The following is a 27,880-nucleotide window of genomic DNA, read 5'->3' on the forward strand; positions in this document are numbered from 1 at the left end:
AAAGTACGATCTTTGTCCCCATGTGCAGTTGCAAACCGTAGTCTGGCTTTTTTATGGCGGTTTTGGAGCAGTGGCTTCTTCCTTGCTGAGCAGCCTTTCAGGTTATGTCGATATAGGACTCGTTTTACTGTGGATATAGATACTTTTGTACCTGTTTCCTCCAGCATCTTCACAAGGTCCTTTGCTGTTGTTCTGGGATTGATTTGCACTTTTCGCACCAATGTACGTTCATCTCTAGGAGACAGAACGCGTCTCCTTCCTGAGCGGTATGACGGCTGCGTGGTCCCATGGTGTTTATACTTGCGTACTATTGTTTGTACAGATGAACGTGGTACCTTCAGGCATTTGGAAATTGCTCCCAAGGATGAACCAGACTTGTGGAGGTCTACACATTTTTTTCTGAGATCTTGGCTGATTTCTTTTGATTTTCCCATGATATCAAGCAAAGAGGCACTGAGTTTTAAGGTAGGCCTTGAAATACATCCACAGGTACACCTCCAATTGACTGAAATTATGTCAATTAGCCTATCAGAAGCTTCTAAAGCCATGACAGCATTTTCTGGAATTTTCCAAGCTGTTTAAAGGTACAGTCTACTTAGTGTATGTAAACTTCTGACCCACTTGAATTGTGATACAGTGAATTATAAGTGAAATAATCTTGTCTGTAAACAATTGGTGGAAAAATTACTTGTGTCATGCACAAAGTAGATGTCCTAACCGACTTGCCAAAACTATAGTTTGTTAACAAGACATTTGTGGAGTGGTTGAAAAAAATGAGTTTTAATCACTACAACATAAGTGTATGTAAACTTCCGACTTCAACTGTAGTTGATCTGGACGTTTCTGACGAATTATAAATAGCTCTCTAAGGTATGTAATGACTAACATGACAAGAGGAGCGGATGATGCACTACCCTATTTCGAAATTGCACCTTGTTCATTCTACTATTACAACTTTCAAGAGTAAGTTTAAAGCCGGACTGAGTTCCTTAAAAAAAAGAAATATATATATATATATATATATATATATATCTATATATATATATATATATATATATATATATATATATATACACTACCAGTCAAAAGTTTTAGAACACCTACTCATTTCAGTGTTTTTCTTTATTTTTACTATTTTCTACATTGTAGAATAATAGTGAAGACATCAAAACTATGAAATAACACATATGGAATCATGTAGTAACCAAAAAAGTGTTAAACAGATCAAAATATATTTTATATTTGAGATTCTTCAAATATCCCCTTTGCCTTGATGACAGCTTTGCACACTCTTGGCATTCTCTCAACCAGCTTCACCTGGAATGCTTTTCCAACAGTCTTGAAGGAGTTCCCATATATGCTGAGCACTTGTTGGCTGCTTTTCCTTCACTCTGCGGTCCGACTCATCTCAAACCATCTCAATTTGGTTGAGGTCGGGGGATTGTGTTGGCCAGGTTATGTGATGCAGCACTCCATCACTCTCCTTCTTGGTAAAATAGCCCTTACACAGCCTGAAGGTGTGTTGTGTCATTGTCCTGTTGAAAAACAAATTATAGTCCCACTAAGCCCAAACCAGATGGGATGGCATATCGCTGCAGAATGCTGTGGTAGCCATGCTGGTTAAGTGTGCCTTGAATTCTAAATAATTCACAGACAGTGTCACCAGCAAAGCACCCCCACACCATAATATCTCCTCCTCCATGCTTTACGGTGGGAAATACACATGCGGAGATCATCCGTTCACCCACACCGCGTCTCACAAAGACATAGCGGTTGGAACCAAAAATCTCAAATTTGGACTCAAGAACAAAGGACACATTTCCACCGGTCTAATGTCCATTGCTCGTGTTTCTTGGCCCAAGCGAGTCTCTTCTTCATATTGGTGTCCTTTAGTACTGTTTTTTTTGCAGCAATTCGACCATGAAGGCCTGATTCACACAGTCTCTTCTGAACAGTTGATGTTGAGATGTTTCTGTTACTTGAACTTACCATCATAGCGCTTGATGGTTTTTGCGACTGCACTTAAAGAAACTTTAAAAGTTATTGACATTTTCCGTATTGACTGACCTTCGTGTCTTAAAGTAATGATGGACTGTCATTTCTCTTTGCTGATTTGAGCTGTTCTTGCCATAAAATTGACTTGTTTTTTTAACCAAATAGGGCTATCTTCTGTATACCACCCCTACCTTGTCACAACACAACTGATTGGCTCAAACGCATTAAGAAGGAAAGACATACCAGAAATTAACTTTTAAGAAGGCACACCTGTTAATTGAAATGCATTCCAGGTGATTACCTCATGAAGCTGGTTGAGAGAATGCCAAGAGTGTGCAAAGCTGTCATCAAGGCAAAGGGTGGCTATTTGAAGAATCTCAAATATAAAAATATGTGTTATTTCATAGTTTTGATGTCTTCCCTGTTATTCTACAATGAAAAACATAGTAGAAATAAAGAAAAACCCTTGAATGAGTAGGTGTTCTAAAACTTTTGACCGGTAGAGGATATATACAGTACCAGTCAAAAGTTTGGACACAGCGCTTTGAATTTATGGTGACTTTGTGTAAGTAAATAGGCCTACCATAGGCTACAACAGCACACACACTCATACACACACTGAGCATTGATGATTGATCATGCAGATAGCAGAGCAGAGCTGCCCACAGAGAAGCCAGACTTAGACATTCTATATAATTTAACAATGTCCATAGAAATAATTTATAATAATTTACCGGTTTCTCGCCATTATCTCGTGGGCCTTATGCCCGAGTTGAGGGGGCCGACAGGAAGTGATGTTGTTGTATAGGATCATCCCTGGCTCTAATCCAGCTCCCTGTCGGAAGCAGGTCCAGAGATGCAGGACTGTTACACACACACACACATACACACACACACACACACACACACTAAAAGATAGAAAGCTCTCCACATGGGTGGCAGTACATTGCATAAGGCTGTAGGAAACATCTGTCAGCTCTTATTGGATAACTGGCAACACATGTCTCCACTGTATCCTGCATGAATGTGAAATCCATTTCTCCCTATGTCTCAGACTCCATCGATAGGGAGCTCAGTCACACTGTCTGTTTGTTATGCTGCATGTCTGTCTATCCCGCTCCTGTCTCTCTGTAGGCCTGTCAATCAAAGGATCGGGAGTATCTTAGTGGACACTTAATCTTGGTAGGGAGAGGGGCATGTGCAAAATGGGGAATATAAAAACTAGATGCCTATGATGCCCTCTGTTGAAAAGATGAAATGATGACTTCCTGAACCGAACGCTCGGGGTCTAAACTAAATAATGCTTTTCTCTCTCGTCGTTTGACTCCTGTAATCTGCTGCTGCTGCAGTTTCCCTCCAGCTTGAGCTATGACATGGATATTTACTGATATCTACATCTTTTTGCTCTATTTCTTTTTTTACTCCCTCCTTTCATACCCACTGATGAATAGAGTCACGTCAGAAGTCATGTCAGTCTCCTAGAGTCATTCTATCAATCCCGAGTGGCGCAGTGGTCTAAGGCACTGCATTGCAGTGCTAGCTGTGCCACTAGAGATCCTGGTTCGAATCCAGGCTCTGTCGTAGCAGGCCGCGACCGGGAGACTCATGGGGCGGCGCACAATTGGCCCAGGGTAGGGGAGGGAATGGCCGGCAGGGATATAGCTCAGTTGGTAGAGCATGGCATTTGCAACGCCTGGGTTTTGGGTTCGATTCCAGTATGAAAAAATAAAATAATGTATGCGCTCACTAACTGTAAGTCGCTCTGGATAAGAGCGTCTGCTAAATGACTAAAATGTAATGAGGATTTCTTTTCATAATCTCCCAGTTTCTATGTATGAATGAGTGCATTTGTCTGTAAGTGTGTGCATGTATGTTTGTACAGAATGTGTGTGGGTTTGTACCACATATACTAGTGAATGCCTCTGACTATTTTCAGCTATGTTCAGCTATGTTGTCACAGCCATTTCTCAGTTGCTAGATATGCATTGATGCAAACTAAGACACAGGAGGTCATATGATTGGAAATTAAGTACACCTAAGCCGTTCTTTTACCACCTCTCTCTCTCTCTCTCTCTCTCTCTGAGTCTGCCTGGAGTTGAGAGATAAACAGCTACATCTTAATCTGTGGGTGGCACAAGCTACATAGCAGGCAATTAAGTTAACAATTCCCTCTCTCTTTCTCTTCTTATCTTTCTCTCTCCCTGTCACTCATGTGTTAACATCAGTGTGTGTCATGTGGGTGTGTCTCTACAGAGCAGCGCGAGCATTTGGAGAGTACCTGTCCCACACACACCCTGAGAACCGAAACGGATCAGGTCAGCATCCCTCCCTACCTGCCACCGTTTGTTCTCCCTCCATCTTTCTGTTCATTTTCCTCTTGTGCTTTTCCCTCTTTTCTTTTGTAATAGCATATTTACTCCATCCTCCTTTATATGTCATTTACATAATTTATATGTAAACCACTGATTGAGGATGGATGATAATGTTCCACGATCCTATTCTCTCTCGTCTTCTGCTCTCTATGTCTATTTCTCTCTTTCTGTAACTCCTCCATCTCTCTCTCTCCTTCTGCTTCACCCAGCAGCCCATCTCCTGTCTGACACATTTGTGGGCCCAGACTCTGACTCCCCTGGTGGTGTCCGTCACCACAGCAACAACCATCCATACCCCCACAGGGGTTCTCCAGCCCCCCCTGAGTCCAGCCTGTTGAAACCTCCGCTGGGCCACCTCCAGCCCCCGCCTCCCTCCATCACCACCACCAAGGCCCGTCTGTCTCTGGAGCGCAGCTTCTCGGCCGAAGAGGACCAGCAGAAGTGTGTGGAGTGCGCCCTGCAGCCTGCCCGCGTCTACACCATCACCGGAGAGCACGGTATGCTGGGTAGCAACCGGGGCAGCAAGGAGAGCCTGGAGCTGGAAGTGCTGAAGGGGGCGTCGACCCTGGTCCAGCCCTCCACCTCCCCCTCCTCCACCTCCTCCTCCCCCACCCAGCACCACCTTCGCCACGGTCACCGTAGCAACACTCATCGCGATGATGGGAGCCATCGTCATGGCAACCCCGTTGCCAGCGGCAGCAACCACCACACTCTGACTGTTACCGGCGGGGGCGCCACCCACCATGGTCACCATGGCAGCCACCACCACCTGTCCCAGCAGCCCCTGTCAAGCTCGGTCAGCGCCCACAACATCCGCAGCTGGGGTGAGGGGGGAAAGGGTGGCTCGCGGGAGGACTGCAGCCTCAACATGGCCTTGGACTCTAGTGGGGCTCCGTCCCGTAGCCAGGGCTCCCTGGATCTAGAGAGCTCCCGCGAGGCAGGCAAGCAACACAGATGCCTTGAGAGGATGTGGAGTGTGGACCGGATGACTGGGCTGGAGAGAGGTGAGATGAGGGAGACAGAGAGGGAGAGGCGCTGAAATCCAGGGGGGGTTGTGTGGTGAAGGGGGGGGGTCGATGTTAGTTGGATTGTGACGTGGTCTGTATTTCTGACTCTTCGTCTCTCCGTCTCTCCTCTGCTCTCTCTCCCTGTGTGTCTCCCTCTCTCCCTCTGTGGAGTGGACTGGTGCTGTGTCCTTTGAGGTTTCCTATCGTTGCTATAAAGAGTTAAAAAACATACACACTATGTGGCTGGCTGCTACTGTAACTTCCATTCATTATCTCTCTCGCCACAGAGGACAACAGCTGGGACCCAAAAGAAAACATGTTCAGCTTTCAGACTGCTACTACCACCATGCAGGCGTGAGTACCCAGCCCTCACACTCATACACACAAGCACACACACACATACACACACACACACATACACATTTACAAACATACTATATTATCGTACAAACATACAATGTAGAGGACCAAACAGTTAGACACACACATTTATGTACATAGACTAGTGCATGCCCACACATACTCACATACATAATATCTCCCACAACAAGCCACAGTTGTCTACAGTAAGCTAGTTACAGTGAATCAGTGTGACCTTAGGGACAGATGCTTGTGCAGGTGCTAGTCCTGCTAACAACTGAACACCTGTCTCTCTGGGAACACGCTGACATCCCAGCTAGCACATTTGATTCCTTGGAAGTTGTGGGAACGTACGTTTTTGGTTTCCCATTGGCTCTGGGAACTAAGTTTCCTGACTGGTAAAACTGAACGTTTTTTGAAACCTTCTGAGAATGAAAGTGAAAATTTAGCCTGTTCTGGGAACATAAATGTTTAGGTTACAGGTAGGTTCTGAGAATGTTTTACTATGGTTCCCAGGCAGTTTTTCTGGGAGGTTTTATTAACATTCTGAGAACGTGTTTCAATACGTCTGTTAATAACACTGGTAGCTTAGTTCAGGTTAATTGTTTTGAACTCCAAGCACAAATAGGACCCATAGAAATGTATTGGCTTAGGCATTAATCATGCAAACACTTTTTTTTTTTTTGCGACACGGCATCAGTGAACACTTAACTCTCTCTATCCTCTATCCTCTATCTTGTTTTGTTCTTGGAATGTTACTAATGTTTTCTTGTGTTTTTTATGGAACATTTTCTTAATGTTCTGAGACCATGACTTTAAATAAAACCATGAGGAAACCTTCAGACAAACATTATGCTGATTTTAAACAAAAAACACTTTCTGTTTAACATAGACGGAAAATATTCATATGTGATGAAAGGCGAGTTCCTAACAAGTTCAGGAAGCTAAGCTAGAGCTCTGTGAGACGTTCACAGTAATGGGGGAAGACGTTTTGATCAAGAGAGACCTTTAGAAAATATGTACATTTTCGCTAACACACAAATATGTATTTTACAGTTATAAGAAAGGTGAAATCTTATAGTTAGTCATTTTATAATTTGATTATACTATATTTAGAAAGCATATAAGTCCTTTCAAGCCTTATACAGTTTTGTTGAATAGGAAATACATCATAAAATATTTCATATTTTAGTATTTTTATAATATTTGTACTGTGTACTTGAGCTTGTATCCTCAGTAAGGTGAGATTTTAACTTTTCTTGGCGTATGCAGCATTACTAGTTATTGTTTATAGCCCTCTCATGATAAATCATTACTTTTGGGGATTATGTAGATTACATTTTCGATTACATTCAGTTACATTTAACTGGTTTTAAATAGAACCATGAGGAAAGCTATAGAAAACGTTATGCTGAAGTACTGAAATTCCCACAGAAGAATGTTGTTTCTTAACATTCTCTGAACTATTTGAGAACATTCCCAATTTCAAACCAGTTGGATAATGTTCCTAGAACATTACCAAAACTGAAATGTAACCATGTTTGAACTTTTAGGAAATGTCCTGTTAAAGTAATAAAATACCTAGAAAATATACTTTTTTGGTCAAGTTCCTTAAATGTGCTGAGAATGTTTCAAAGCCAAGCAACTATCCTGCACGTTTCCCAGAAAGTTGTGGGAAGGTTGTATGCAAAAGAACCATAGGACAACCATGCTCTCACCAAGCTCTAAGAAACATATAGTTCTCAGAACGTTATGTGCTAGCTGGGATGTCACTGGGACTCCACATCCACTCTCTCTCTCTCTCTCTCTCTCTCTCTCTCTCTCTCTCTCTCTCTCTCTCTCTCTCTCTCTCTCTCTCTCTCTCTGTCTCTCTCTCTCTCTCTCTCTCTCTCTCTCTCTCTCTCTCTCTCTCTCTCTCTCTCTGTCTCTCTGTCTCTCTGTCTCTCTGTCTCTCTTTCTCTCTCTCTCTCTCTCTCTCTCTCTCTCTCTCTCTCTCTCTCTCTCTCTCTCTCTCTCTCTCTCTCTCTCTCTCTCTCTCTCTCTCTCTCTCTCTCTCTCTCTCTGTCTCTCTTTCTCTTTCTCTCTCTCTCTCTCTCTCTCTCTCTGTCTCTGTCTCTCTCTCTGTCTCTGTCTCTGTCTCTCTCTGTCTCTCTCTGTCTCTGTCTCTGTCTCTGTCTCTCTCTCTCTCTGTCTCTCTGTCTCTCTTTCTCTCTCTGATAATGCTTCCTCTCTCCTTTAATACACACACGTTGTAATAGTCATGACCTATAGGATGTTAATGTCTTTCTCTCTCTTTTTCTTTCATGCACTTCTTTCTCTGACCCACTGCAGGATATCGTGAGTATCTTTGACCTACTGAATCTAGCTTACCTCCCGCTCCTTAACCCCCTTGACCCTTAAGCCTATGACCTTTAACCCCATGACCCATAACCCTTCCCTGGGCTTAGTGTTTGAAGTTACAGAGGAAACTGACTTCACTGTAACTAGAGTGAATGAGGAAGCACACATTTGGAAGCTGTGTTTATAATATGTGTGTGGATGTTACCTAAACCTGCTCTACCAACAGTGAAAACATGTCCTAACCCACTACAACCCAGACATAGCTGTTGTAGATAGCTGAACCCCTATGCAAAACAAACCGAAACCTACACCGCTGACTGAACCCTTCACTAATCCACTGCAACTGACCACAACTGAGACTTTAGCCAACCCCAAACCCAAGCCATGGTAAAGGGCCTCTGTGCACTGAGCCGTCCTAAGCCCTGTCACTGCAGCTAAACCCAGCTCTAATCCACACACTGCAAGAAGACCCTGGGGCGACTGGCACAGACAGACAGCTAATAACCCAGACCCGGCTGCAAGATGCAGACTGTTCTGGCTGCAGCACTGTTCTCCTTCACCTCTGGCTGCTTGATACCTCCAACTAACCCACATGGTCAACTCTTCAGCTAAACCCCAGCTGGCCCTAACGTCTGACGCTAACCTCCTCAACTAACTCAAACAAAGAGACAGTATCCCAAATCCCGATGATGCAAACCTAGCCATTACAGCTACATCCCCCAGAGCCGACTAAAGCCTGTACTGTAGCTAAACCCTACCCTGGCAATACCCCCCGCCTCCCCTCATCTTCCTCCTGCGCTATATCTCTCCCCTCGTGCTAAGCCAGCATTCTCCCTCTCATCCTTTCATTCTGTGCCACGTCCTGGCAGGGCTTTCCGGGGATTTGTGCAGAGAAAGAGGAGAGAGAGGGAGCTGGATTCGGCTGAAGTCATCCAGAGGTACCTACTGTGTTCCTGGCTGGTCAGGATGTGCTGCTGGGCTCCAGTACTCTCTGACTCCCCCCATCCATTATCCATAGAATAGATATAGACTCCCAGGAGGGGTAGAAAATAGGAGGAAAAAAGCAGATTGCAATTACGTTATTACTATAAGTGAGAGAAAAAAGGATCTAAAGTGCAATATTGGGATGCAAACTCAAAGTGTAATACATTTCAACTCTATATCTGACATGGTAGAGGTGATTATTTTCTTAAGACTGTAACCTGGGGCCTCATGTACAAAGACTTGCGTTGAATTCATACTAAAACATTGCGTACGGACAAAGCCATAAATGTGCGTACGCACCAAAAAAATCAGATGTATGAATCTCTGCGTACGCAGCATTCCACATACATTCTCTTTGTACATCCCAATCAACGCGAAATTGAGCGCACATCCACGAGCACCACACCACACCCTGTCTCCTCCCTCAATTAAATCAATTTAAATATGGTAATTAGTCCAATTTGGCAAAAGAAACCTGCAAGAACATGGCTAAAGCAAGCAAGAAACGAAATTTCACTGAAAACGAATTAGAGGTGCTACTATCAGAGGTAGAAACAAGAAAAAATATTTTATTTGGAAATCTGTCCTCTGGAATTAATAACAAAAGAAAGAAAAAAGAGTGGGCGAGTTTGTCTGATGCCGTCAACGCGGTGGGATCTGAGAGTCGCACCGTAAATGAACTGAAGAAGAAATGGTCAGACATAAAGGTGGAAGTTAAGCGGAGAACTGCTGCGCACCGACAAAGTGTGGGCAGAACAGGCGGTGGTACAGGGACCGATGAACTTGCACCCTTTGATCAGAGAGTTGCCTCTATTGTAGGAGACACGTTAATCTCTGGAATCGTATCCGCTGATGTAGGAGACTCGGATATACTACAGGACTGCCAGCAAGGTGACTCAGATTTATTTCCTTAACTTTGATATACATAGCCAGCCACCGTTTAATTTTAAAATGCATGCAATATAGCAAAAGGTACACCAGAGATTTCACGTATCCACTGCTTTTATTGCAAATGCGTGTACCCATTAATAAGGAACAGACTCAAATTACTGTTAAGATGTGCCTGTGTTTAATTGGACTTAGGAACCGCAGGAACGTCCACTGGCACGCACTCAGAGTCCGCACCACCTGAGCAGCCAGAGCCCATTCAGTCCAGCGTCTCCCGTGTCTCTAATGTTCCCCCCAGTGCTGAAGCCCGTCCATCTGGCCGTGTCTTGACGCATGCTGTTCTGGAGTCACAACAACAAATTGTTAGGGCCATTGAAGAAATGAACAGTCACCTTAAAAATGTCACTGACGCACTCACAGAAATAAGCCATTCATTAAAAGAATTGGTCAAAAAATGAACTTTGTGTCTGAGTACCATTTATATTGTCGCAATTACACGTTGACGGGCCTGGATGGGTTGTTGATTGTGCTGCACATATACTGGTCCTGGGTCAGGGTCATCTGGCGGTGCCCCCACCTCACCAAGGGGTATGCCATGCCTGTGCGCGACATTGTGCAGCACTCCACAGGCCAGTATGATGCGGCAAACCTTGTCAGGGCGGTATAACAGCATCCCCCCGGTCCTGTCAAGGCAGCGCCACCGACATTTCAGCTGCCCAATCGCCCGCTCCACAACTGACCGAGTGCGGGAATGGGCATCATTGTATCTGCGCTCTCGGTCAGTTTGTGGGTTGGTGAGGGGGGTTAACAGCCACGTCTTTAGTGGATAACCACTGTCTCCTGATGGGCAGTAATAATAATTACAGACACAAACATTTTACTTTTAGATAGAACCATACATTTAAATGCATAACTTACCAAGTAGCCACCCATCGCGCACCCTGCCAGCTTGGAGTCTCATCCCAACCATGCTGTTTGTAAGGATATATGAATCATGGGTTGACCCAGGCCACCTTGCCACAATATTTGTTAGGCGCATTTGTGCATCACATATAATCTGCACATTTATTGAATGGAAATGTTTCCGATTCACATATGCAAATTCGTCTTCAGATGGCGCCTTTATAGCAATATGTGTGCAGTCGATCGCTCCGATTACATTAGGAAAACCGGCTATCGCTGCAAATTGCGCTTTGATGTTTGGCTGGTCACCTGCATCGTATGGGAACGTTATATACCTGGTAGACAAGCGGATGATGCCGTCCCATACAGGTGGCATTGCACGGCTCAAACACGACTGGCTTATTCCTGAGCGGTCTGCCAGTTCTCTTTGGAAAGAACCGGTTGCTAGGAAACCAAGTGTAGTAAGCACCTGTAAAGGAACGGGTAATGCGTGGCTCCTCACTGTCTCTCTTTCCAAATTCGGACCCAACTCAGCGCAGAGCTCCAAGAGTATAGCCCTTGGAAATCTGAAACGGCTGATGAGCCAGTCATCGTCGTGGGCCAGAAAATCACCGTGGTCCCTAAAAACTTCGTTCTCTCCGGATTTGTCCATTGAAAATGTCTTCTAATAAAGCCAAAGCTGCCATTGCTAGACGGGTTGTATCAATTTTCACATCCTTTATATATGTTCTTACTTAATTGCATAATTAATAGAATATTCTAATAAGACTCGTGTGACAATAATATGGCAAATCATTTATCAATTACAAATTATAAGCAATATCTGGCAGGTGCGATAGAACAGTTCGTAGTGTAATGTTTGCCACTTCACTTTATTGCCTCTATGAGTCGCCAACGGACAAACATCACAAAAATGTACGTACGCCAGGCCTGAAGTTTACGTGGAAGAACGCACATTCTTACGTTAATTTCACTGTTAGTACATCTGACCGTGAACGTGAAAGCTGGCGTACGCCGTGTTTTCGTGCGTACGCAAGATTGATACATGAGGCCCCAGGTGTATACTTTTGTTTCAAAGTAGATTTGTTTAGGACTACCAAGAAAAACTCTATGTGATCCTGATTTAGCCCACTGCAGTAAAAGGTTAACCCTAATTTGCTCCAGGTGCATTGAATACATTGTATGTGACAATGAAACATATCTCTAATTTATTCCATTCCAGCCATTACAATGAGCCCATCCTCCTATAGCTCCTCACACCAACCTCCTCTGGTGAGGTTGTATAATGGTACGGAACCTAGCTAGCTCAGTGCTAACGTAGCCAAAAACTCATGATGAGCTAGGCTACTGTATATGAGGCATAGTTAGCGATGCTAACAAGGCTAAAGCTAACTCCTGGACAGGTGACTATCAAATCAAATCATCAAATCAAATTTATTGGCCACATACACATGGTTAGCAGATTGTAGCAAGTGTAGCATTGCGAGTGTAGCAAAATGCTTGTGCTTCTAGTTCCGACAGTGCAGCAATATCTAGCAAGTAATATCTAACAGTTCTGCAACAAAAACCTAATACACACAAATCTAAGTAAAGGAATGGAATAAGAATATATAAATATATGGATGAGCAATGTCATTATCAGAGTGGCATAGGCTAAGATGCAATATACAGTATAGAATACAGTATATACACATATGAGATGGGTAATGCAAGATATGTAAACATTAAAGTGGCATTATTAAAGTGACTAGTGTTCCATTTATTAAAGTGGCCAGTGATTTTCAAGTCTGTATGTAGGCAGCAGCCTCTCTGTGCTAATGATGGCTGTTTAACAGTCTGATGGCCTTGAGATAGAAGCTGTTTTTCAGTCTCTCAGTCCCAGCTTTGATGCACCTGTACTGGCAGTGGTTCGGGTGGTAGTTGTCCTTGATGATCTTTTTGGCCTTCCTGTGACATCGGGTGCTGTAGGTGTCCTGGAGGGCAGGTAGTTTGCCCCCGGTGATGCGTTGTGCAGACCGCACCACCCTCTGGATAGCGCTGCGGTTGTGGGCTGTGCAGTTGCCGTACCAGGCGGTGATACAGCCCGACAGGATGCTCTCAATTGTGCATCTGTAAAAGTTTGTAAGGTGACAGGCCAAATTTCTTCAGCATCCTGAGGTTGAAGAGACGCTGTTGCGCCTTCTTCACCACACTGTCTGTGTGGGTGGACCATTTCAGTTTGTCAGTGATATGTACGCAGAGGAACTTAAACTTTCCACCTTCTCCACTGCTGTCCCGTCGATGTGGATAGGGGGGGTACTCCCTCTGCTGTTTCCTGAAGTCCACGATCATCTCCTTAGTTTTTTTTACGTTGAGTGAGAGGTTATTTTCCTGACACCACACTCCGAGAGCCCTCACCTCCTCCCTGTAGGCTGTCTCATCGTTGTTGGTAATCAAGCCTACTACTGTTGTGTCATCTGCAAACTTGATGATTGAGTTGGAGGCGTGCTTGGCCACGCAGTCATGGGTGAACAGGGAGTACAGGAGGTGGCTGAGCACACACCCTTGTGGGGCCTCAGTGTTTAGAATCAGCGAAGTGGAGATGTTGTTTCCTACCTTCACCACCTGGGGGCGGCCCGTCAGGAAGTCTATGACCCAATTGCACAGGGCGGGGTTGAGACCCAGGGCCTCAAGCTTGATGATGATGATCTTGGAGGGTACTATGGTGTTGAATGCTGAGCTATAGTCAATGAACAGCATTCTTACATAGGTATTCCTCTTGTCCAGATGGGATAGGGCAGTGTGCAGTGTGATGGCGACTTTGGGAGTGAGCCCATTACCTTGGCAGAGTCAGTCAGATGGGCAGACGGACAAACCTACAGACGTTTTCCCACAATGCCAGGCTGCAGCAGTAAAAGGTCACTGTGGCACGAAGCCTCGGCTGATTAATGGAGGAGCAACAGACCACCATCCCCTCTGTCTGGACATGGAGAGGTGGAGAGAAAGAGAGAGAGATGGAGAGAGAGGGGGAGGAGGAAGAGAGATGGGGAAGAGGGGGGGATAAGAGATAGGGAGACAGAGGGAAAGCGCGGCGGGGAGAGGAGAAATGGGAAAAGAGAGGGAGGACGAGGGTGCATTGGAGCAGCCTACGACACACAATCAGAGAAACACAGAGGGAGAGAGAGAGGGTGGAGGAGGAGAGAGATGGGGAAGAGAGGGGGGATAAGAGATAACGCCGGAGGAGCATCGGATCGGCCCTCAGCGCGTGAGCAGCATAGAGAGATAGACGGAGGGAGATAGATAGAGAAAGAGAGGGAACAGAGGTAGAGAGAGGACAATGGAGAGAGAGGGAGTAAATGAGAGGTAGGACTAGAGAGAGACAGAGAGAGAGAGGAGAGCCGGTGACTCATCCCCAGCTGGCTGAGTGGGCGGAGGGGTGTTTTCTCCTTCTCTTTCATCCTCTCATTAGCCGACCTGCTGCGTGTCTCTCCTCTGTGGGCATGTGGGGAAAAAGAGGAGTGGAGAGTTGGTCTCTGTTCTCCATTCTATCAGCTCACGCTCCGCCATCTGTCACACGACGATAGTGATGAGGCCTGCTATTTTTTAGGGTTGAGGGGTTAGGGAATGTTTGAGAAAGGAATGTTTTAATCACAATGTAAAACTAGTCTGATTTGAGATTCCTTTTTTTGACTGTGTGTGTGAAAAGGTGTAAATTGGATTATCATTCATTGTTGGTGAACAGTGTTTCTCCCTCTCTCTATATCTCACCCTCTCTCTCTCTATCTCTCACTCTCTCTCTCTCTGTCCTCCTCATGTCTCACACTTCTCCACCCACACGCGGCAGCTATGTTTGACCCTGTCTTCATTAGACGTGTTGCTGCCGTGGTGAACAATCACAAGGCGTGCTGGAGAGATGTGACTTCTGTGGGGGAGTTGGCCAGAGAGATGGAGGAGAGGAAATGTTTATTTATTTAAAAAATAGCAATTATACGGAATGGAATGAATGGCATGAATAGGGAACGACAGGCAGGCAGTTGAGAGGGGGAAACAGACAGAGAACACAATGATATTGGTTGTTAGTGAAATGTCACTCAAAGCTATGAAGAGCCGTAATACTTTAAGCTAGTCAATGAAGAAGGTGTCTGTATTTTTTTCTTTGATCTAGGCTACTGGTTCAAACATGTCTATGTCGGGTCAGAAACATCTGACAAAGGGCAGTGGTGTTACATGTAGCAACAGGTAACAGATACTGAAGGTTATGTAGTAGCAGTTGAATGTTCCAATGTTACTTAAAACACTCACTTGACAGACCTAAATTATGAAATAATTAATCGTTTGCTATCTTAAATCTTGAATTAGAAAAATGTTGTGCACATCTGTCACTTTTTATCTTATTGGTTACGTCACAAATGGCACCCTATTCCCTACGTACGTATATACCGCACTACTTTCCACAGTGCTCTGGTCAAAAGTAGTACACTATATAGGGTGCCATTTGGGACAGACCCACTCTCTTTCCCTTATTAACTCACTTCCTCCTCTAAACGATTCTTCCTCTTCTTTTCCTCTTCCTCCTCCTCCCTCTCTCCCCATGCCCAATCGGCCCACAGGAACTTCCGGAAGCATCTTAGAATGGTGGGCAGTAGGAGAATGAAGGCACAGAGTGAGTCACGGTGTTACTGTGTGCTGTGTGTTCTCCCAACATGTCCGCCCCCCATCAGTGGTTTTGTGTTTTGTTGTCTTTATGTTTATGCATGGCCATGTGTGTGATGTGTGCTATTTCTATGTATATCGGTGTGTGGCATGCCGTTGTGCACCGATGAGTGTGTGTGTTTTGGCACAAGTCTGATGCTGGTGCTGGATATGCGAGTCGTTAAGCTAACGAATGAAATATCTCCCCAGTCTCTCATTTGTGAGGCTGGTGTTGTTGCACCTAGCCAAAACTCACCCACCCAGTGTGTCTTCTGGAGAGGAGTTGCGGTGTTTGGGGGTGGAACCTGTGTGTGTGTGTGCGTGTGTATGTGCGTGAGCGTACGTGTGTGTACAATGGACTGTGTGTTGGGTGTTCAGGGTGTGTGTGTTCAGGGTGTGTGTGTGGTGCGTGGGTGTGTGACTCTCTCTCCCCACCTGCACTAGCATTTGCCGAGCGTAGAGCGAAGAGTTTCAACCGCTCCTGGAGTGATCCCACCCCTGTCAAGAATGACTCTTCACATGACCCCAGAGACAGTGAGTCAATACAGTCACACACATTACTATACACACTCACTAAGACACTCACAAACAGTCACATGCATTACTATAAATACACCAGTGGAGGATGGTGGGAGGAGCGATAGGAGGACGGGCTCATTGTAATGGCTGGAATGGAATGAATGGAACCGTATCAAACACATGAAACATATGGAAACCACATGTTTGACTCTGTACCATTTATGAGCCCATCCTCCTTTAGTTCCTCCCACCAGCCTCCACTGATACACACACACTCACAAACAGACACATACACTCACACACAAGTACAAGTATGCTGAAGCATTAAGCATTGAAAATAATTTATGATAAAAGACACATACACACTAATCGGCTGTCTCTGCTGTTGACTCTGACCCTATCTGTCTGTCTCCTTCTGACCGTGGGTCTGTCTCCAAATTTGTGATGCTCTCTCTCTTTCTCTGTGAGTATTTGTCTCAAATGGTGTGGGAGTGTGTCGAGCGCAGGTCTGGGAGTGTGTGTGGATACGCACTGTATGTTTATGTGTCTGCATGTCTTTTTCTCTGTAGTCTCTTGAATGTTTGTGTGTTTGTTTCTGTTTTTCCATCTACTTTGGGCCTCTGCATCTCTCACAGTCCGATGATAGAGGTTACTGTTTATGACATTGAAATGGCGCCAGGTATATTTGTGTCTTGAATTTTTCTTCTTCTCTGACAGCCCAATGTTTTTTTCCTAATGATTGGCACAATCTGTTGATCTACCCTGTCACCTTTCCCGTTCTCCTTTTCACCTCACGATATCCTACTCATACATTTTCTGCTTTCCTCTTTGACTAGACTATTTTGCTTCCTTTTCTTTCTTAATTTTCTTCCACCTATTCCTCTGGATGGTTGTTGTCCTCTGTCACTTCACCTCTGTCTCTCTTTGTCCCTCACTGTCACTTTCTACTGCCACCGTTCTCACTCCCTGCCACTCTCCCTCCCTCCATCTGCCGTTTCCCACTCCCTGCCACTCTCTCTCCCTCCATCTGCCGTTCTCACTCCCTGCCACTCTCTCTCTCCATCTGCCATTCTCACTCCCTGCCACTCTCTCTCCCTCCATCTGCCTTTCTCACTCCCTGCCACTCTCTTTCCCTCCATCTGCCGTTCTCACTCCCTGCCACTCTCTCTCCCTCCATCTGCCGTTCTCACTCCCTGCCACTCTCTCTCCCTCCATCTGCCGTTCTCACTCCCTGCCACTCTCTCCCTCCATCTGCCGTTCTCACTCCCTGCCACTCTCTCTCCCTCCATCTGCCTTTCTCACTCCCTGCCACTCTCTCCCTCCATCTGCCGTTCTCACTCCCTGCCACTCTCTCTCCCTCCATCTGCCTTTCTCACTCCCTGCCACTCTCTCTCCCTCCATCTGCCGTTCTCACTCCCTGCCACTCTCTCTCCCTCCATCTGCCTTTCTCACTCCCTGCCACTCTCTCTCCCTCCATCTGCCGTTCTCACTCCCTGCCACTCTCTCCCTCCATCTGCCGTTCTCACTCCCTGCCACTCTCTCTCCCTCCATCTGCCTTTCTCACTCCCTGCCACTCTCTCTCCCTCCATCTGCCTTTCTCACTCCCTGCCACTCTCTCTCCCTCCATCTGCCGTTCTCACTCCCTGCCACTCTCTCCCTCCATCTGCCGTTCTCACTCCCTGCCACTCTCTCTCCCTCCATCTGCCTTTCTCACTCCCTGCCACTCTCTCTCCCTCCATCTGCCTTTCTCACTCCCTGCCACTCTCTCTCCCTCCATCTGCCGTTCTCACTCCCTGCCACTCTCTCTCCCTCCATCTGCCGTTCTCACTCCCTGCCACTCTCTCTCCCTCCATCTGCCTTTCTCACTCCCTGCCACTCTCTCTCCCTCCATCTGCCGTTCTCACTCCCTGCCACTCTCTCTCCCTCCATCTGCCGTTCTCACTCCCTGCCACTCTCTCTCCCTCCATCTGCCTTTCTCACTCCCTGCCACTCTCTCTCCCTCCATCTGCCGTTCTCACTCCCTGCCACTCTCTCTCCCTTCATCTGCCTTTCTCGTTCTTTCTCTATTATTCCATTGCTTTCTTTCTCTCTGTCCGCCTCCCCCCCTCTCTTACGCCATGTCTCCCCCTCCCGTCTCCTCCCCCCTCTCTTTAACGGTGTGCCTGCTCTCTTTGTCGGGGGATAGGTGGGGACCTGCCGGCCTCGTGTGGGACTCTGGATGAGGGGGAGCGTGAGGACCTAGACTGGGAGGAAGAGAGGGAGATGGAGAGACTGGCCTGTGAGGGAGACGACTTCATCCCACCCAAAATCATGGTGAGGGACTAGGGTTGAACAATTCTCGTAACTTTCCCAAAATTCCCAGGTTTACCCAATGAGGGACTGGCTGCATGTGAACATGTTTACTGTGTTGGAATGTCATGGCTGTCGTGATTCTTCAAGACATGATTGAAAATGTGGTCTCATGTACTCAAAAGACCATATAGAAATCAATGGGCTACTTTTTTATCCTTAACTGACTGAAATAAAGTGGAATTGAATTAGAGTGGACTCCTGTTTGATACCAGTATATACACTAAGTGTACAAAACATCAGGAACAGTTGCTCTTTCCATGACATAGACTGACCAGGTGAATCCAGGTGAAATCTATGATCCATTATTGATGTCACTTGTTAAATCAAATCAAATCAAATCAAATTGTATTTGTCACATGCGCCGAATACAATAGGTGTAGACCTTACAGTGAAATGCTTACTTACAAGCCCTTAACCAACAATGCAATTTTAAGAAAGAATACAAAAAAAAAAAAAAAAAAAAAATCTTTAAATAAAATAATTATAAGAAATAAAATAAAATTTAAAAATTAAAGAGCAGCAGTAAAATAACAATAGCGAGGCTATATACAGGGGGTACCGGTACCGAGTCAATGTGCGGGGGAACCGGTTAGTCGAGGTAATATGTACATATAGGTAGAGTTATTAATGTGACCATGCATAGATAATAAACAGAGTGTAGCAGCAGCGTAAAAGGGGGGGGGTGCAATGCAAATAGTCTGGGTAGCCATTTGATTAGATGTTCAGGAGTCATATGGCTTGGGGGTAGAAGCTGTTTAGAAGCCTCTTGGACTTAGACTAGGCGCTCCAGTACCGCTTGCCATGCAGTAGCAGAGAGAACAGTATGACTAGGGTGGCTGGAGTCTTTGACAATTTTTAGGGCCTTCCTCTGACACCGCCTTGTATAGAGGTCCTGGATGGCAGGAAGCTTGGCCCCAGTGATGTACTGGGCCGTACGCACTACCCTCTGTAGTGCCTTTCGGTCGGAGGCCGAGCAGTTGCCATACCAGGCAGTGATGCAACCAGTCAGGATGCTCTCGAAGGTGCAGCTGTAGAACCTTTTGAGGATCTGAGGGGGAATAGGTTTTGTCGTGCCCTCTTCACGACTGTCTTGGTGTGATTGGACCATGTTAGTTTGTTGGTGATGTGGACACCAAGGAACTTGAAGCTCTCAACCTGCTCCACTACAGCCCCGTCGATGAGAATGGGGGCGTGCTTGGTCCTCTTCTTTTTCCTGTAGTCCACAATCATCTCCTTTGTCTTGATCACGTTGAGGGAGAGGTTGTTGTCCTGGCACCACACGGCCAGGTCTCTGACCTCTTCCCTATAGGCTGTCTCGTCGTTGTCAGTGATCAGGCCTACCACTGTTGTGTTGTCGGAAAACTTAATGATGGTGTTGGAGTCGTGCCTGGCCATGCAGTCATGAGTGAACAGGGAGTACAGGAGGGGACTGATCACGCACCCCTGTGGGGCCCCCGTGTTGAGGATCAGCGTGGCGGATGTGTTGTTACCTACCCTTACCACCTGGGGGCGGCCCGTCAGGAAGTCCAGGATTCAGTTGCAGAGGGAGGTGTTTAGTCCCAGGGTCCTTAGCTTAGTGATGAGCTTTGAGGGCACTATGGTATTGAACGCTGAGCTGTAGTCAATGAATAGCGTTCTCACATAGGTGTTCCTTTTGTCCAGGTGTGAAAGGGAAGTGTGGAGCGCAATAGAGATTGCATCATCTGTGGATCTGTTGGGGCGGTATGCAAATTGGAGTGGGTCTAGGGTTTCTGGGATAATGGTGTTGATGTGAGCCATGACCAGCCTTTCAAAGCACTTCATGGCTACAGATGTGAGTGCTACGGGTCGGTAGTCATTTAGGCAGGTTACCTTAGTGTTCTTGGGCACAGGGACACACAAAATATTTAAGTGCCTTTGAATAGGGTATGGTAGTAAGTGCCAGGCGCACCGGTTTGAGTGTGAGGACGCTGCAAGGTTTTTCACGCTCAACAGTTTCCCATGTGTATCAAGAATGGTCCACCACGCAAAGGACATCCAGCCAACTTGACACAGCTGTGGGAAGCATTGGAGTCAACATGGGCCAGCATCCCTGTGGAACACTTTTGACAACTTGTAGAGTCCATGCCCCGTTGAATTGAGGCTGTTATGAGGCTAAAAGGGGGTGCAACTTAATATTAGGAAGGTGTTCCTAATGTTTTATACACTCAGTGTGTAATGCATCTTGGCTACGCAGACAGACTAGTGTGAATAGTGAGTGTTCAGGGCCCAGCAGGCATTGGTTGAGAGACAGAAAACAACAGAGAGTGAATGGGACACTCCTTTCTCTTCCTTCTCTCTTCTTTCTCCATATCTCACTCTCAGCTGATCTCCTCCAAAGTCCCCAAGGCAGAGTACGTTCCCACCATCATCCGCAGGGATGACCCCTCAATCATACCCATCCTCTATGTGAGTGGCTTTCTCGCTCTCTCTCACACACACACACACACACACACACACACACACACACACACACACACATACACACACATACACACACACTGTCACCTTGTTCTCTATGTGTCTGCATGCACAGGTGATAAATCAGTTATCATGTATAATATTCAGTGAAGGGATATTGAGTGGACTTTATATCTCTGTGTCTCCAGGACCATGAACATGCTACGTTTGATGATATCCTCGGTAGGTAAACTGCCCTTTATGTGACTTTGTCTTTATCTGTTTGTTCTGTTAAAAGCTTCATCCCAAATGGCATTCTATTCCCTATATAGTGCACTACTTTTGACCAGTCCTATAGGCCCTGATCAAAAGTAGTGCACTATGTAGGGAATAGTGTGCCATTTGGGACGCAGCCATGTTTGTGGAGTGAACCGCATTATGCAGTGAGAATAATGCAGTGTTCCATATTGTTTTATTTTAGTGTGGGGAAATCTGTTTTTACTGTACTCCCTGTCGCTCTCTAACTCCTCTCCCTGTCGCTCTCTCTAACCCCTCTCCCTGTCGCTCTCTCTAACCCCTCTCCCTGTCGCTCTCTCTAACCCCTCTCCCTGTCGCTCTCTCTAACCCCTCTCCCTGTCGCTCTCTCTAACCCCTCTCCCTGTCGCTCTCTCTAACCCCTCTCCCTGTCGCTCTCTCTAACCCCTCTCCCTGTCACTCTCTCTAACCCCTGTCGCTCTCTCTAACCCCTCTCTTTCTCTCTCTCTAACCCCTCTCCCTCTCTCTCTCTAACCCCTCTCTCTTTCTCTCTCTCTAACCCCTCTCTATTTCTCTCTCTCTAACCCCTCTCTCTTTCTCTCTCTTCACAGAGGAGATTGACAAGAAGCTAACAGCCTACAGGAGAGGCAGCAAAATCTGGAGGATGCTCATCTTCTGTCAGGTGATATAGGGAGAAGGTGGAGAGAGAGAAAGGGGAGAGAGAGAGAGATGACAATGATTATGAAAGAACAAAAGAAAGCGTGTGTTGGCTAAATGCTGTAATTCCCAGTGGAAAGATAGATAACACCACAATTAGTGACATAACTCTGGAGGTCGAGGGGATAATTGTGTTTTTCTCTTAATGGGATCCTGCTATGTTATATGAGTGCCAAGTAGTGGTGTTGGTTTGAATCTTGACTGAGAACTTGAAAAGCTACATCTCTGTGGGGTTCTTAGGGAGGTCCAGGGCATCTGTACCTGTTGAAGAATAAAGTGGCCACATTTGCCAAGGTGGAGAAAGAGGAGGACATGAGCCAGTGAGTTTCATCAGTCATACTCTTCATACAGCAGCCATACTTTTTATACAGTACCTGGATGCGTCCCAAATGGCACACTGCACTACTTTTGACCAAAGTCTTATGGGCCCTATTTGCCCTGGTCAAAAGTAGTGCACTACATAGGGAATAGGGTACCATTTGGGATGCACCCATACAGTACCTGTCTCTCTGTTAGTATTGTTAGAGTAGCAGTATTGTTGTAAGTGAGCCATGTTATCCTCCTACAACAGGTTCTGGAGGAGGCTGAGTCGGTTTATGAGCAAAGTGAACCCTGAACCCAACCTCATCCACATTATGGGCTGCTACGTCCTCGGAAACCCCAATGGAGAGAAGGTACAATACACTTCTCAAATATTAAAACACACACACACATATACACACACACATAAACACACACTCCTTACTTTATGTGACTCATTATGGCGCCTTGCTAATATATGGAGAGGTTCGAGAATCGCTGTCTTTGTTTCTCTCACTCCTCTCTCTCTACTTCTCTCCCTCTTACCTGTAAGAGCCCACTATCTCATCCTGAGTCATGTTTCTGGATTTAGCAGAGAGGCACAGGGACCAAGTGACTGTGACAGGAGAGAGGCTGCTACGCCATTCTTCACTTAAAGCCACACACAAACAGAGCACAAACAGAGCACAAACAGAGCACAGAGTGTGTACACACACATAGACACTCTCTCATACACCCACATGGGACCAGTGCTAACACAACTCTGTGGGCTTCTGTAGTCTGCCAAAGTGCTTGGTGTTGTTAGTTACATAATGTGAAGTGCTCTCTGGCATCTCTGTTGTGAAGCTGTTAAGGGGAGTATACAGTAAAGTAAAATGCAGGGGCCAGGATAACTGTCTGCTTAAGCACTATAAACAACCGAAACATCCCAGAGCCCTCCATGTAGTCCCCCAGGCTCTGCTCTGCCATCCTCCTGGCTGTCTACTCTCTCATTATTTGTCTGACAGTGGATCTAGGGACCACGGAAACAGACGTGATGTCACAGGTTATGAAAGTGATCGTGTACACCTTATATATGATGGGGGTAAAGAACGTATGTATATATGTGACCTTGGTTTCGGCATCAGTGTCTGTCTGAATGTTAGAGCATGAATATGTGTGCATAGGAGGTGTATGTAGAGTGTGTGTGTGAGTGAGTGACTGTGTGTGTGTGAGTGAGTGACTGTGTGTGTGTGTGTACCTGCCTACCTGAGCGTTTGCTTGTGCATGCGTGTGTGTGAGACAGATGCAGGACCAATCAGCTCTGACAGTTAGCATGTCCAATCCTCTCTACTCCTCCTCTCCCCTCCCCTCCTCTCCTCTCCACTCCTCCTCTCCTCTCCTCTCCTCTCCTCTCCTCTCCCTCTCCTCTCCTCTCCCTCTCCTCTCCTCTCCTCTCCTCTCCTCTCCTCTCTCTCCTCTCTCCTCTCCTCTCCTCTCCTCTCCTCTCCTCTCCTCTCCTCTCCTCTCCTCTCCTCTCTACTCCTCCTCCACTCCTTCTCTCCTCTCCACCCTCCTCCCCCCTCCTCTCCCCCTCTCTACTCCTCCTCTCCACTCCTCTCCCCCCTCCTCTCCACTCCTCTCCACTCATCTCCTCCCCTCCACTCCTCTCCCCCCTCCTCTCCACTCCTCTCCACTCATCTCCACCCCTCCTCTCCACTCCTCTCCTCTCCACCCCTCCTCTCCTCTCCACTCAACTTCACCCCTCCTCTCCACTCCTCTCTTCTCCACTCCTCCTCTCCACTCCTCTCCCTCTCAGAGTTACAGTCAGGTCATGGTTCCTGCTCCACTGAACACCCTCTGAAAAAATCTAAAAGCCTTGTCAGAATACAGCTAACCAACCGTTTCCTCCTCTACTGCTCAGCAGTAGAGTTGATCACATATTGACTGGGGTGATATGTCATCATTTACAGTTTCAACAAGTTCTCGTGAACTCAGAATTCTGGATCTGGTGATCTGATTCTTAGAATTCTCCTTCTTGACCTTGACTCAATACCCCCAGCGCATTATCATTCTATTTGTATTGGCGAGGTGTCTTGACTTGGGGACACAGCTTGGCAGATCAGAAGAACAGCTAGGATGGGCTTGCTGCTAAGTGAAGAAAGTTGTGCTCCCTGAAGAGAAAAGCTAGCTTCAATAAAACTCTAAAGCAAAGGCTCCCGGAATGAGAGTTGTCAGCCAGTATGTCTAGATCCATTAAATTACAGATGAGCTAATTCTTTGATTCTCCTTGAGGGCAAGTCTCCAGAGGTGAGTATGAAAGAGGTGTTCCTCAGAGCAGGCAGAGTGTCATCACAGAGTACAGAAAAAGGAACACACATAGACTGGCAATCAATGGGCGCCTTTGAAACTCTTTCTTCTACTCTCTCTCTCTCTCTCTCTCTCTCTCTCTCTCTCTCTCTCTCTCTCTCTCTCTCTCTCTCTTTCTCTCTCTGTCACCAATCTTAGATGAATGCGCAGTTTGCCGCAGCCGTAAAGCTTGGAGCTGGAGGCTCACTGTGGCGGGTGCTTGGTCCTGCCGAGGTCCAGGCTGGATGACCTCGGCAGGACCTAGCAGGAGGGAGAGCCAGGCTCTGAGGCCAGGCTGGAGGATTAATTGGTGTCTGTTCTTATCGTTGGCCAACAGCTGTTCCAGAAGCTGAAGAACCTGATGAGGCCTTACTCCATCGAATTTGAGTCACCACTGGAGCTGTCCGCGCAGGGTGAGGACTGTCAGCTACACACGCATGCACCGCACCACACACACACACACACACACACACACACACACACACACACACACACACACACACACACACACACACACACACACACACACACATATACTCGACCAGCATTAACTTTCGAAGTAAGGATTTATTGATGGACTTGTTCCCTCAATTAAAAATGTCATTATTTCTCCTTCTTCCACTCTCTCTCTGTCCCTCACATTTTTCATTTATACTGCTATGTCTCTCTGCTACTGCTATGTCTCTCTGCTACTGCTATGTCTCTCTGCTACTGCTATTTCTCTCTGCTACTGCTATGTCTCTCTGCTACTGCTATGTCTCTCTGCTACTGCTATGTCTCTCTGCTACTGCTATCTCTCTCTGCTACTGCTATGTCTCTCTGCTACTGCCATCTCTCTCTGCTACTGCTATCTCTCTCTGCTACTGCCATCTCTCTCTGCTACTGCTATCTCTTCTGCTACTGCTATGTCTCTCTGCTACTGCTATGTCTCTCTGCTACTGCTATGTCTCTCTGCTACTGCTATCTCTCTCTGCTACTGCTATCTCTCTGCTACTGCTATCTCTCTTTCTCCATTTGCTCTCATTTTTATTTCTTCCTCTGTCACTGCTATGGGTCCATTCACTGTAACTGGACCATCTTGTCTTTCTCTCTCTCTCTCCCTCTCTCCCTCTCTTACACAGACTGGGTGATTATGTGAGATTTTGGTGTGAGTTAGATAAGGTCAGGAAGGTTAATGGCAGGCAGTGAGAGAGGGTCAAATGAACCTGCTCCCTGAACAGTGAATGACGTCTCCCATAGTGTCAACACACAATGATAGAAAGTTGAACCATCCATTGTAAATTATATTGTTCTTGAGAATAACCAGTCAAATGTTAAAGAGATTATTATCATATTCAATATATTTGTGTAACACACACAGTATATTAAGGGTGGGTTGCGCCAACATGGGTTAAATTAATCTTAGATTAGACCTAATCTAGACTTTATAAATCTAGGATTATATTTAATCAGAGATGTGTTGCACCACTTAGATTAATTAATCCGGTTTAAAATGAAGTTTAAATCTTTAAACTATGATTAGTGACATGTCATAATGGATTCACCAAAGCGATTATGTTCTAATTCTATTTCTATGGAAACAAACCATCACTGGTCATTGCTACCTAGCAAAGTGAATTTTCACTTCAGGCTAAATTATGGAATTAATTGCGCTTTTTGTCAAATTAGTTAGCTGGCTAGTTTACTCTTACCAACATGATAAACCAAAGTAACTAAAATTGTTAATCACACCAAAAATACAGCAGATACACTGACTTGTTATCAAATTAATCCTCCTCCAGTGGCAGGTTTTAGAATGAATCCCTGATCAATGGAGCGACAGGATTCAATTTGATCTGGGTTTAAATCATAATTACATTTAACTAGGATACATTTTAAACTAAGTTTTGTGCAACATAAACCTGGATTTAAACCAGTGTAAGAGTTAATCCATGTTGGTGCAACACAACCTAAGTACATTAAGGTGGACTCGCTTGAGGGTAACAAATCTTATTAGCTCAGTCCTTGTATTTGTAACTAGATAAGGTGCCCTGTAGGGAAACACATAATTTAATGTTTACTTCTTTTATCTAGGAAAAGAGATTATTGAGATGTACTTTGACTTCCGTCTCTTCCGTCTGTGGAAAACCCGCCAGCACTCCAAACTCCTGGACTACGAGGATCTTTTGTGACGGGGCTCCAAGTGAAGTCAGCCCTGTAGCATACATACAGTCTATACTGGGGCAGAAGGACCCACTGAACACCACTGCTCAACTCAACTCAACCCTAATGCTCAATCCCACTGTAACACCCATCATACCTGCTTTCATCCAGGAGAGGACTGGGAGAGGGGGGTGGAGAAGAAGAGGAGGTAGAGGAGGAGAGGGACAGGAGTGATAGAGAGGAGGTAGAGGAGGAGAGGGACAGGAGTGATAAAGAGGAGGTAGAGGAGGAGAGGGACAGGAGTGATAGAGAGAAGGTAGAGGAGAAGAGGGACAGGAGGGATAGAGAGAAGGTAGAGGAGAAGAGGGACAGAAGTGATAGAGAGAAGGTAGAGGAGAAGAGGGACAGAAGTGATAGAGAGGAGGTAGAGGAGGAGAGGGACAGGAGTGATAGAGAGGAGGAGAGGGACAGGAGTGATAGAGAGGAGGTAGAGGAGGAGAGGGACAGGAGTGATAGAGAGGAGGTAGAGGAGGAGAGGGACAGGAGTGATAGAGAGGAGGTAGAGGAGAAGAGGGACAGGAGTGATAGAGAGGAGGTAGAGGAGAAGAGGGACAGGAGTGATAGAGAGGAGGTAGAGGAGGAGGATGACGGGTGACATAGCAGCTATCATGGCGGTGTGTCTCTAACCCATTATTTATTTCAACCTTCCTCTTCACCTCCTACGCAACCACAAAGGTCAGGGGTCAAAAAGAGAGAAACCAAGCCAAAGGAATGCTAGAAGGACAAGGAGACCTGAAGATTGGAGAGAAAGAGTGAAGGAGTATAAAGGGAGAGACAAAGAGGTATGAAGGGATCTTCTGTGCTCTCTCTTTCTCTCCCTATGTTTGTGTCCGAGATGCTTATAGCACAAACCTTTAAATGCAATTGTATTTGTTGGTTCTTTCAGATAATCTGGATTGGAGAAGCATAAATAAACGTATGTCTACATCACATGAATATAGTCTAGCTCTAGTCATGCAAATAGTCTATATATGAGAATATGATATTTTTGATGTGTATTGTTGTGGTGTTTCTTATGGACTCTTTTCAATAACTCAGGTTTTAGCCATGAAATAATTGGTTTGATCCCCTACTCTATCAGATGTTGTTATCATAATTGCCATTGCTTGGGATGAATGTATATCTCAGAGACATTTATCTGCTATCTATTTCAACTGATTCAGCTCCAGATCCAAAAGTGTAGGGATGATGTGACCACAAATACAGCGTGGGCGTGTGCGTTTTCCTTCTCTGATATAGCCAAGCTGCACCAGTCAATGTCTCACCACA

At 45.9% G+C, this 27,880-nt stretch overlaps 1 protein-coding gene and 2 long non-coding RNA genes across 10 annotated transcripts in view; 2 read left to right on the forward strand and 1 right to left on the reverse strand.

The window, feature by feature from the left end:
- The window catches only part of LOC121582591 (NMDA receptor synaptonuclear signaling and neuronal migration factor-like), a 41,049-nt gene extending 14,258 nt beyond the window's left edge, over window positions 1-26,791 (forward strand). Inside the window, exons 2-16 of one of the 8 annotated variants that reach the window (XM_041898499.2) lie at window positions 4,249-4,310; window positions 4,577-5,371; window positions 5,662-5,728; window positions 8,066-8,071; window positions 8,944-9,012; window positions 15,439-15,491; window positions 15,965-16,054; window positions 18,225-18,352; window positions 20,735-20,818; window positions 21,019-21,052; window positions 21,676-21,746; window positions 22,022-22,101; window positions 22,353-22,455; window positions 24,747-24,822; window positions 26,483-26,791. In XM_041898499.2, coding sequence (XP_041754433.1) covers window positions 4,249-4,310; window positions 4,577-5,371; window positions 5,662-5,728; window positions 8,066-8,071; window positions 8,944-9,012; window positions 15,439-15,491; window positions 15,965-16,054; window positions 18,225-18,352; window positions 20,735-20,818; window positions 21,019-21,052; window positions 21,676-21,746; window positions 22,022-22,101; window positions 22,353-22,455; window positions 24,747-24,822; window positions 26,483-26,580 — 1,816 coding nt within the window. In that variant the 3' untranslated portion in view covers window positions 26,581-26,791. The remainder of the gene's footprint in view (window positions 1-4,248; window positions 4,311-4,576; window positions 5,372-5,661; window positions 5,729-8,065; window positions 8,072-8,943; window positions 9,013-15,438; window positions 15,492-15,964; window positions 16,055-18,224; window positions 18,353-20,734; window positions 20,819-21,018; window positions 21,053-21,675; window positions 21,747-22,021; window positions 22,102-22,352; window positions 22,456-24,746; window positions 24,823-26,482) is intronic. The other 7 variants (XM_041898501.2, XM_041898500.2, XM_041898503.2 and 4 more) reach the window with 7 other exon arrangements.
- Window positions 9,457-10,405, forward strand: LOC123492585. Its single transcript, XR_006661793.1, has 2 exons — window positions 9,457-9,949; window positions 10,142-10,405. It is a non-coding gene; the product is annotated as an uncharacterized LOC123492585 (long non-coding RNA).
- Window positions 9,946-10,457, reverse strand: LOC121540619. Its single transcript, XR_005995521.2, has 2 exons — window positions 10,422-10,457; window positions 9,946-10,287 (listed from the first exon to the last, which is right to left on the reverse strand). It is a non-coding gene; the product is annotated as an uncharacterized LOC121540619 (long non-coding RNA).
- Window positions 26,792-27,880: the final 1,089 nt, after the last annotated feature.

This window comes from Coregonus clupeaformis, chromosome 15 (genome assembly GCF_020615455.1).
Source record: "Coregonus clupeaformis isolate EN_2021a chromosome 15, ASM2061545v1, whole genome shotgun sequence".
Lineage (NCBI taxonomy): Eukaryota > Metazoa > Chordata > Actinopteri > Salmoniformes > Salmonidae > Coregonus > Coregonus clupeaformis.